Here is an 11718-nt window from a genome sequence, read left to right on the forward strand (position 1 = left end):
ATCTCTTCCCTGGTAATTCATTTACTTCCTGAGTTTGCCTTTTCCGATCCCTGGACAAATGAATTTCAGCACAAGCTATGTTGAAATAAGGTTTTAGTCATTACCGGGGCTCCCACTCTTCGATGACTATTGAGAACACTTGCAGATAGGAAAGGCTTTTTTTCCTTTTCTGCATTTACTGGAATTGAGAAGGTTAACAAAGATTAAGGTTGTCAAAAGTGGACTTCTTTGTGTTTATTGCCCTATTATTTTCTTGCTGCCTAAGAGTACAACAGGACTGAAGTTTTTTCCAAAGTAATGCATGCTGTGTCTCAGTTCCAGCATTGCATCATAAATATTGCCAAAAACCTCGTGTTCAGTGGTGGATGAGGTATTAATTATCCATATTTTCCTGAAAATATCTCATCCATGCTCCATTTGTGTTCATGTCTTTATATGATACCCTAGAGGTCCACTGTGGGAGTTCTAATTCTGCAAAACTTAAATAGTGTTAGGAGGTGCTGGCCATAGCAATAGTATTCAGGAGACAGAGTTTTGACTGCTGTCTGTCCAGGTTTTCTGGATTTCACATGAAATTTCTTGGTTATGTAAATACAAATCAGTTCTCCATCTGACTTACTATGTTTGATACCTCCAGTTTCTGTTGATCTTTCTTCATCAGTACATCAAATTTTATAGATTATATATTATTATATATTATAATCACAAAGATTGGCACAGCTGGGATTGTGCTACAATCAGAAAGATTAACGCAGATGACATTACAAAAGGAAAGGTACTCACCCATCTCCAAAGACCTAGGCTCTCAGGAAGGACTCCACAAAAGAGGGATCTCCAACCAGATTTTCTTCCATAGTGGCAGTCAACCCTTGAATGGGTCTAATATTGGTAAAACCAGTCTCCACCCCTTCTGTCACACAGGTGAATTGCCTTCACCTGTGTTCCCAGGGTTGACCTTATTCTTTCCCCAGGTGATCAATCAGTGATTCAGGCTGAGACTCAACAGTTCCCATATGTTGTGGTTTTATGATTTTTTGTTATTGGTATTCCACATCAGAACATCATGTAGTGCACTGGGAGCTAAAGAGTTAAATCTCTGTGAGCTATTGATGTTTCCATCTACCTGCTTCTGAGAAGAGAAGAACTACATACCCCAGGGCACTTAGTGTTTCTTTTTTCCATTCAGAGGGAAAGATAAAAACTGCTTGCAGTTCATGAGACATCACCTTTTCCCTTTCTGGTCATCCCAGCACTACCTGTGATCATCTTGCTTTTGGCACTAGAGTTAGACCTTTGGTTTTTAGACATTTTCTCTCATTTTTTTTTGATTTATTAGCTTCAATTCCAATTAAATTCCTGTAGTGGAATCCTAGGTTCACAGCCTGAACCAATGGGTGAGCTGGGGGGTGGGTGGGATGCGTGAGTGCCTGGAGCAGTGGGGGGTCTGGAGCCACCCTACTTCTGTGCAAGGAAGGGTTCCCCCCTTCTACCCTCCCTTTTGTCCTGCGGCGCAACTGTACAAATGGGAGAGGGTCCCATTCCTCAGCTCGTCCCTTTCTCCAAGCTGTTACCAGGAGGTGTGAATTAATTCCTTCTGATATCTTTTCCTATAGTGCCTATTTCTCAAATAAAGGCTCTATCATTGCAGTCATTTGCCCTACAATTGCATTTTATTGTATAATATTGTGTTATGTTGCATTTGCATATATTTTCTAGTAAATTAGCTTTCCTCCTCAGATTGTTGCCACTGTTTTGTTTTCAGGCCCATCCCTCTACCCTTTCCCCTTTTCCCCTTTTTCCTTTTCTCAGGGCATGGGTTCCCCTGCCCCATTAGTCACAGAACAGGGCTGAACCAGCCTGTAAAACACTGACATATATAGCACTTATTTTTTATTTCTTTGTGTGTAACATAGATACGTGTTCAATTGAAACTTCCTTTTCTTCTTCTCCTAGGTATTATAATAACTTTACCCAGTGTACAGAACGTGAAGCCAACAATGCAAGTTGCTTCTGGCCAAACCCTCTTGCAGAGAGCTTTATCACTGGAATTCATAAACAATTCTTTTCAAACTGTACTTTGGACAATGTTCACTGGGAAGACCCACCAGATGAAATTCTCATAACTTTGATCTTGATTCCAGTCATGTTAACATGTGCCATGATAATGCTGGTAGTATGGTGCAGTAAGAGAAGTGATATCCTAGTGTAAGTTGTTCCCAATGGCTTTGTTTTTAGCATCTCCTTCATCAAGAAAAACAAACAAACAAACAAACAAAAAAAACAACCCAAAAAACAAAAACAAAAAAAAAAAAAAAAAGAAAGGATAAAAAAAGAAACTTCATGTGAAAATGTTGTATCTGCAGAAATGGAACCTATGAGATGCTGTGACAGAGATGATGCTTCTGTGAACAAACAGCTGCTTGCTTCTGCCAAAAGTCAGTGCTTCTGAGGTTGGTCATCGCTGTTCCTGGTGCAAAGCTTTTCACTGTCGTTGGGTCTCATAATCATAGAGTTCACTGTATACTCTCTGCTCTCACTTCAATTTGTGCAAGTGACGTCCTTCAAATAAATATAAAGGTGTGATGTTGATTGAGGTGCCTTTTAGAGAGTAATTTTGTACATAATTTGTTTTTCATCCTTTGAAGAATGTGGGAAATATGTATGGATATCAAAGAGGTATGAACATAGCTTGGAACAGACATAGGAGGAAAGTGAAAAAAAAATCTACTCAGAAGTCTTTTTCTATAAAGTTATCCTAATGTAACAATTTAAATATACTTCATATGTATTCCTTGTTTGTATTATAAATATATGTTTTTTGTTGTGTTTTTTTTTTCATTTCACAAAATATATAATCCAAAGCCTTTCCATTATAAGCAAATAATGTCTGTTACAAGTAATTGTTAATTTTACTATATAGTACGCAGACAAATAGCTTGAATGTCAAAGGAATGATTTTCCGTATCTATTCTAGTTAGATACTCTTTTTTAAGATTCTAGTCTGTTGTTTAATGACCAGGCCTGAATCAAATTGGAAGCACTCCCTATATTAAAAATGTTTATGTGTAGATAACAAGTGTAGATACACTGTTTTGTGTTGACATTCTTTCACAACAGATAGAAACATTGGCTTTTTAAAAAATTACCTTATATGGTATAATGAATAATTTTGTTAGTTCCTATATGTTTTTCCAAACATATTCTTTCATTCCCTAAATGCTATGGAAAATCACTCTTTGAAAATGAAGTGTGAAATATGTTCTAAATATTTCTATATTAAAATGTTTTGACCCTCAAAAACCTGTGATAAACAAAATCAATCAAAAATAAAAGAGCTTTCATTTGAACAAAGAGATACATGATGAATTGATGACCTTCCTAAGCATCCAGCAAAGTCTTCACTTCAGTAGTATGTGGGATTTTTTTGCATTCAGGAAGAACTGCAAAAACATGTAGTTCTATGGGACATAAGAGTCTGAGCAAGGAATTTCACCGGACTGTATCAGATAGCCCCATTCTTGGAGACAAAAGACTGGGGTTTGAATCTGTGATCCTTCTAAGACTTAAAGGATACTTGAAAATATGCTTTATTTAGCCTTTACATGGCTTTCCCATTTGAACTGAGCAGACTATCTATGTTTCAGGCTGGCCTGGCTTACAGATTTCAACACATTGATCACGGCAGAGATCTTTGTAGGATTTCCTGAGAAATCCTGGAACATGTCCAGAGAAGGGCAATGAAACTGGTGAGGGGTCTGGAGTGCAAGTCTTGTGAGGAGCAGCTCAGGGAGCTGGGATTGTTTAGCCTGGAGAAGAGGAGGCTCGGGGAGACCTCACTGCACACTACAACTTCCTGAAGGGAGGTTGCGATGAAGGTTTGGCCTCTTCTCCCAAGCAACAAACAGAACCCGTCGCAAGCTGTACCAGAACAGGTTTAGATTGGACATAAGAAGGAACCCTTTCTCTCAGAGTGATCAGGCACTGGAATGGCTGCCCAGGGAGGTGGTTGAGTCACCGTCTCTGGCAGTGTTCAAGAGGCATCTGGATGAGGAGCTCTGAGATATGGTTAAGTGGTTTGCTGTAGCTACAGTAACAGGAGGACAGTTGGACTAGATGATCTTGTAGGTCCTTTCCAACCTTGTGATTCTATGCTTATATATATATACACACAGACAAGACTACTGGGCCCATGACTATGTTGCTTGGGAAGCTTTAAGTCTGGCAGGGATATAACTGGAATTATTCCATAAGATTTGCCATTCAGAGGTATCTTAATTCTAAACAAATCCTGTTCCAAGTACCAAGGACCTGTTCCAAGAGCTCTGCATCTTTCTTGTACTGAGGGCCCCAGGCCTGGACACAGTACTCCAGATGGGGCCTCACAAGAGCTGAGTAGAGGGGGAAAGTCACTTCCATCTCCCTGGCTACTCTGCTTTTAATGCAGCCCAGGATAAAGCTGGCCTTCTGGGTTGCAAGCACACACTGCTGTCTCATATCCAGCTTCTCATCCACCAGGTCTTTTTCCACAGGGCTGCTCTCAAAATCTTCCCTCAGTTCATTTGAATACCTGGGGTTGTCATTTTCATCTCAGTCTAAAAGAGATACCTCATTAGATTATATTAATAGCTAGAAATTCTCTCTAGAATCCATCAATTTGATATTAGTAGTAGTCACACTGTAGCCTCAGATACAAAGTAAAGGAAATTAATGCTCACAAGTGAACTGAACTTTTTAATGGAAAGCTCACCAAACGGCCTGAATACTGCATAAATACAGGCAGTGAGTAGGATTACACAGATAATTCCACTGGCACAATTTCTAAATTCTTCACTTTGTGAAATTGCAATACATTAAATGCTCACCTCATATAAACATATAATCATTCAGAAACAAGCAAAGGAAGCCTAACAATCTCCATCATGTACTTAGGAGACTCTTGTTTCTTCCTTCCATTTAACAAGACTGTAAAAGAGCTGCATATTGATATTGTCCAGCTGGGCTAATAGTTTATGCATATTCTATGGAGACTCCACTGTGCAATCATTTGTATGTGATTGTGTGGGAACGGTATATCTACTCAATATTTGATGCACAAGTCCACAAATTTATCTAGATCATAAACCCATTGGAGGCTCTTATTTTACTTCAGCATGTTTCAGCTATCTTCAAGAACACAGCATCTGAACCAAAATACTGTTGGTTCAGTGATTAATAATAGCGATTAAGCATGTTTGTCTGGTCATACTTCTGTAATGATGCTGTGTACAGATCTAGTCAGATAGGGTTGGAGAGGGCTTTCAGGTATTTTATATTTGGTTAACTGCTGTGAAAATAAATATGTATACTTCATCAGAATTGAACAAACTAGTATTTTTTCTTTTTTGCATGGGAATTTGAATGTGAACTAGTTTCAGGGATATGATTTAGCAGAGGTTGTTTTTTTTTTTTTGTTTTTTTTTTTTTTTTTTTTTTAGAGATGGGGTACTGGTTAGGCTGCGGTTGGACTTGATGATCTTCAAGGTCTTTTCCAACCTGGATAATTCTATGATTCTATGATTCTATGAAATTATTCCAAATGAATAGAGACAGGCTTAGATTTGAGTCAGCTGTAGCCATTTAGTTCAAGTAAATATCCACATTTAAATGAAATGATACATGTCAAGTTTCATAATAATTTTTAAATGAATCATTCACTATCTGAGTAAATGTCTGAGCACTGAAGCTACTTTAAAAAGCCTTTGGTTAAATACCAGATTTTACAGTCATGTTGACAGTATATTTGCTGAGTTTCTTCACTCCTTCCCCCCCCCCCCCCCCCCCCCACACCTTTCAACAATTTATTTATTTGTTCATTTATTGCTAGCAAAAATAGATTGCTTTAGAAATAGTTACTCTTCTTTAGCAGAGCAGAAGTACTGGCAGTAAAATCTTGAAAACATATTGAAATAACTGTAATACTTTAATCAAAATGCTCTGATAACTCTATAAATATTTATTGTCACTAGCTGAACATAAGAATGTCAAAATTATTAGCATAATTTTTCATGCTTCTATTATTGTCATTAATTAGTAGATCTTCTTCATCTGCATGAAGTGTAGGACCTGAAATAATGAATAATTTTGATTTAATAGCTCAAGGAAAGAAAATGTCTCTGGATACATACAGTGCATTCAATAGATTATAAGACTGAAAGATCCAGTTATATAGCTCACAATACTGTCAGTTTATACTGCAGTTTAGAAATCAAGGACAGTAACAGGTTACAAATATTTCTGATACTAGAAAAGTACTGGTGAAACTGTGGGGATTTCATTAGGGAAAGAAAAATAAAGTACATGACAATGTCTGTATACATAGGACAAGGGTAAAGTATGCAAATTAAGACTTTTAAAACAAACAAAACAAAAAACCTAAAATAATAAAGAAATCTCTAGCAATGAGCAAGAAAACACTTATGTGAATATTTGTAAGAGTACAGTTGTAGACCTGTATCAGCTTCTAACACATCTATTTGATTCTCATAAAAGTTTTTTGGCATACTACATCTTTAATAGTCCTGATAACCAGAAATTTAAGAAACATTAACTATGAGAGAGCAAATAAAGCCAATTAAGTAAAATCAAAATAAAACAAAAGAGTGCAGCTAAGTCACTTTGTTTCCAGAGTACATATGCAATTAATTCTGCATTTTAAAAAGCCACGCTTCTTTATTTTTTTCCTTCCCAATATTCCCACTCACAGACTCCTAACTAGCCTCTGAATGTCTGTTGATTTGGATGTGAGATATGAAAACCAAATAATCTGATTCTAGCTTGAAACAATCCATATAACAACAAAATTATGACAGACTATCTACAACTTTGGGTGTGCCCCGGTGGCACAGCAGTAGAATTGCCGCTTGCAACACCGGAGGCCAGGGTTCGAATCCCCCCTGTGGCACAAGTGGTAGAAGTGCCACTCTGCTACACAGAAGGCTCGAATCCCGGATGTTGGACTCGATGATCTCGATGATCCGTGAGTGCTTAGGAAACATTAATGTCCATAAATCCATGGGACCTGATGGGGTGCACCCACGGGTGCTGAGAGAGCTGGCGGAGGTTATTGCTAAGCCACTCTCTGTAATTTTTCAAAGGTCTTGGAGAACTGGGGAGGTGCCTGAAGACTGGAGGATGGCCAATGTCACCCCAGTCTTCAAAAAGGGCAAGAAGGATGACCCGGGTAATTATAGGCCAGTCAGCCTCACCTCTGTCCCAGGGAAGGTGATGGAACAGCTTGTGCTGGATGCCATCTCCAGACAACTGGGAGAAAAGGAGGTTATCAGGAGTACTCAGCATGGGTTCACCAAGGGGAGGTCGTGCTCGACCAACCTGGTGGCCTTTTATGAAGATGTCACTGGCTGGATGGACGGGGGGAGAGCGGTAGATGTAGTCTACCTTGATTTCAGTAAGGCTTTTGATACGGTCCCCCATGACATCCTTATAACAAAGCTGAGGAAGTATGGGATAGATGAGTGGACGGTGAAGTGGATCGAGAATTGGCTGAATGGCAGAGTGCAGAGGGTTGTCGTTGGCGGTGCGGTGTCTGGCTGGAGGCCTGTGACTAGAGGTGTCCCCCAGGGGTCTGTGCTGGGTCCAGTCTTGTTCAACATCTTCATCAACGACCTTGATGAGGGGATAGTGACCACCCTCAGCAAGTTTGCTGATGATACGAAGCTAGGAGGATTGGCTGACACGCCTGAAGGCTGTGCGGCCATTCAGAGAGACCTGGACAGGCTGGAGAGCTGGGCAGTAAGAAACCGGATGAGATTTAACATAAGCAAGTGTAGAGTCTTGCATCTAGGTAGAAATAATTGCATACACCAGTACAGGTTGGGGGAAGACCTGCTGGAGAGGAGCTCTGCTGAGAGGGACCTGGGCGTCCTGGTGGACGACAGGTTGGCCATGAGCCAGCAGTGTGCCCTTGTAGCCAAAAAGGCCAATGGCATACTGGGGTGCATTAAAAAGAGCGTAGCCAGCAGGTCGAGGGAGGTGATCCTCCCCCTCTACTCTGCCCTGGTGAGGCCTCATCTGGAATACTGTGTTCAGTTCTGGGCTCCCCAGTACAAAAAAGACAGGGATCTCTTGGAAAGAGTCCAGCAGAGGGCCACAAAGATGGTGAAGGGCCTGGAGCATCTCCCCTATGAGGAGAGACTTAGGGAACTGGGTCTGTTTAGCCTTGAGAAAGAAGGCTGAGAGGGGACTTGATCCAGGTTTATAAATACCTGAGGTGTGGGAGCTATAGTGGTGAGGCTGGTCTCTTTTCAGTAGTGCATGGGGACAGGACTAGGGGCAATGGGCTGAAACTTCAGCATAGGAAGTTCCGCACGAATGTGCGCAAGAACTTCTTTACGGTGAGGGTGACGGAGCACTGGAACAGGCTGCCCAGGGAGGTGGTGGAGTCTCCTTCTCTGGAGATATTCAAGACCCGCCTGGACGCCTACCTGTGCGACGTGGTGTAGGGAGCCTGCTTTGGCAGGGGGGTTGGACTCGATGATCTCTAGAGGTCCCTTCCAACCCCTATAATTCTGTGATTCTGTGATCTCTAAGGTCCCTTCCAACTCGCACAATACCATGATTCTGTAAACTACTGCTCTGAAAGTAATGCTTCCAATTTGATTACGTTGGCCCACAGCATCAAAGGTGGATGTTAGTGGTATGACAGTAAAGGTTGAACCTTACAAAAACAATGCACTACATTTTGTTGCTGTGCAACAGATGGCAGCAGATGGACAATCTGACCAAATTGTATTTGACGTAGAAGTGCACATGAAGCAAAGGCATGTGATTGAATTCTCCCACAAGGAAATAAATGGTACTATTGATATCCATGCATGCTTGAAGAGCATTTATGGAAACCGAAGAAAAAAAAAAAAAAAAAAAAAAAAAAAGGATGAAAGCATGGTGTCGTGGGTTACCCTAAAATCTACCGGCAACCATGACAGGGGGCAGTTGGCCTGCAGGCCGCTGGCCCTGAAGGAAAAGAAAACAGGGAAAAGGAAAATAAATACAGCGGCAACGATCTAAGGAGGCACACTAATTTACTAAATACTATATCGAAATACAGAATAACATAATATAATGCAGTATAATTGGAATTAAGGCTCACGAATTAAAGTAAAATAAGAGAGAGTGAGTCCCGAAACCAAGAGGCCTACTGTAACTCTAGGCGAAACGGCTGGAACACTCCCACACAGCTCCCCCCAGCTGGCAAGGTCCAAGAGAGCGAGTCCAGCACTGAAGTGAGATTATATAGAGTCCATGTCATATGACTGACCGTGGTGTTCCCTGGGACATTCAGTCTTCTTTTGTGAGCAGCAGATTGATCAAAATTATCTATGCTTAACATGATGTTATGATGTGGAATACTGATGGCAAAATTACAAAATTGCAAAACCATGACATTCCACCCCTTATTCTACATCATTACATTATGCTTATTACACACACACATATATATATATATAGTTGTGAGCAATCAGCAACCTTATTTTCTTAACAACTTATATCTACTTCATGCAAATCCCTAAGCTGAAAATAAAACTCCGTAACTTAACACACTATTATTTACTAACTCAAGAAAATGGCAAAACTGCCGGAAAGAGGAACATGATAACGGTGGAGGGAAAAAAGGGGAAAGGCAGCACTAGCGGGGTGTCCCCCACATCAAGGTGCACTCATCCTTTCCCTAAGCTACAGGGCCGCTGCACGGAGGACTTCTTGAGACTGTCCTCCTCTGTCTCCATCACTGGACCAATCTGGATGTCAGCGCAGGAGCCCAGAGCACAAGCAGAGGGGAGAAGAAGATCAGCATCACTGCTGGTGGTATGGCCATCCTCCAAGTATCTGTTCCCTCCAGTGGAACAGAAACATCAAGGAGAGACTCATCAAGAAACTCCCCAGCAGGTGATCACAGTATCACAGTATTGTGCGAGTTGGAAGGGACCTTAGAGATCATTGAGTCCAACTCCCGGGATTCGAGACTTCTGTGTAGCAGAGTGGCACTTCTACCACTTTGCCACAGGGGGGATTTGAACCCGGGCCTCCGGTGTTGCAAGCGGCAGTTCTACCACTGCGCCACCGGGGCACACGATGGTACCAGCAGCTTCACATCCTGGCCTGGAGAGTCCAGCTCCAAACCCTCATAGGGGAACAGTGAACTCAGGCCTCGTGGCTGCAGGATGACCCCCCTCACTGCAGGGTGGCTCACTTGGCACATCCACACCATCCTCACCATGAGCTCCTGCTTCTTGCCCAGGTGACGTATTCGCCAATTAACCCACCTTATCCCGGGACCTCGACTGTCTTGGGGAGAGACACAAACATGGATGCCATGATGTCTTCTCTCAATTTATTGCTGCGTCACATTCCTTATATACCATCCTAAATCCCACGCAGACGCATACACCTGCTGCACAAAACCCGATGCACGCGAGAGAACCTGTGCACAAACCTATCTAAACCCCCCGCCCACTCTTAACCTACAGGCCTAACTTAGCTATTCTAGAACACTCCATCTACTCAGAACTACTGTATGCACTCATAAATCCTTGCTAAGACAACTCAGTACCCCAACACCCAGGTGACAGGGATAGGAGTGGAATTGCTGGGGCAGTGTCTGGAGTACCATGCCTCCATGGAACTTGCTTCTCCAGCCCTTATATGGTATTTAGGGCAATAGCATGGGGTACTGCGTATGTTTCAAGCCACCCAGTGGTTGCCTCCACCATGGTAAGCACATAACGCTTACCATTGCAAGATCATGGCAAGGTGATATAATCAACCTACCATGCCTCCCCATATTTATATTTTTGCCATCACCCTTCCCCCCAAAAAGGTTTCCTCCTCTTGGCTTGTTTAATTATGGCGCATATTTCACAGTCATGAATGACCTGAGGAATAGCATGCATAATTAAGTCCACCCCTCGGTCTCTGGCCCACTTGTATGTTGCATCTCTTGCTTGATGACCTGAAGTCTCATGGGCCCATCAAGCTAGGAATAATTCAGCCTTGTTCTGCCAGTCCAAGTCTATTTGAGCCACCTCAATTTTGGCAGCTCAATCGACCTGATGATTATTTTCATGTTCTTCAGTAGCCTTACTCTTAGGCACGTGAGCATCTACATGGCGCACCTTTACAACAATGTTTCTTATTTGGGCAGCAATGTCTTTCCACAGTTCAGCAGCCCAAATAGGTTTACCTCTTCGTCGTTGCCAGTTGTTTTGTTCCCACTGCTGCAACCACCCCCATAAGGCATTTGCCACCATCCATGAGTCAGTATAAAGACGAAGCATTGGCCACCTCTCCCGTTCAGCCACATCTAAGGCCAACCCCTCATGCTGGACGGCTGGGCCTCCAGCAGGCTGGACCAGGGGCAGCGCGGCCTCCTGCTCTGTGGCCATAGCGGTGGGCGCCTGCTCAGCCCGGAAGTGCACCAACCCCTTCCAGATACGGAACAGACCCATCGGGGGAGCCGAGACTGGTGTTGTCCGCTTGGGGTTACGCTGCTCCGCTACAGGCTGCCTCACCTGGGCTCAGGAAGGAGCCTTGCTCTGACCGGAGGTTGTTACGCTCAGACTGGAGGTTGTTACGCTCAGACTGGAGGGCGTCACACAGACATAGGAGGTCATTTCTCTCAGCTCTGAGACTCTCCATCTCAGCTCTGAGACTCTCGCTCTCAGC

The 11718-nt window shown here is 42.5% G+C and overlaps 1 protein-coding gene across 1 annotated transcript in view; it reads left to right on the top strand.

Annotated features, from left to right (window-relative positions):
* RAMP3 (receptor activity modifying protein 3) overlaps positions 1 to 5351 on the top strand; it is a 52705-nt gene extending 47354 nt beyond the window's left edge. The window contains exon 4 of the mRNA XM_072330195.1: positions 1954 to 5351. Within this exon, the coding sequence (XP_072186296.1) occupies positions 1954 to 2209 (256 nt within the window). The 3' untranslated portion in view covers positions 2210 to 5351. The remainder of the gene's footprint in view (positions 1 to 1953) is intronic.
* Positions 5352 to 11718: the final 6367 nt, after the last annotated feature.

Source organism: Excalfactoria chinensis, chromosome 2 (genome assembly GCF_039878825.1).
Source record: "Excalfactoria chinensis isolate bCotChi1 chromosome 2, bCotChi1.hap2, whole genome shotgun sequence".
In the NCBI taxonomy this organism is placed as follows: Eukaryota; Metazoa; Chordata; class Aves; order Galliformes; family Phasianidae; genus Excalfactoria; species Excalfactoria chinensis.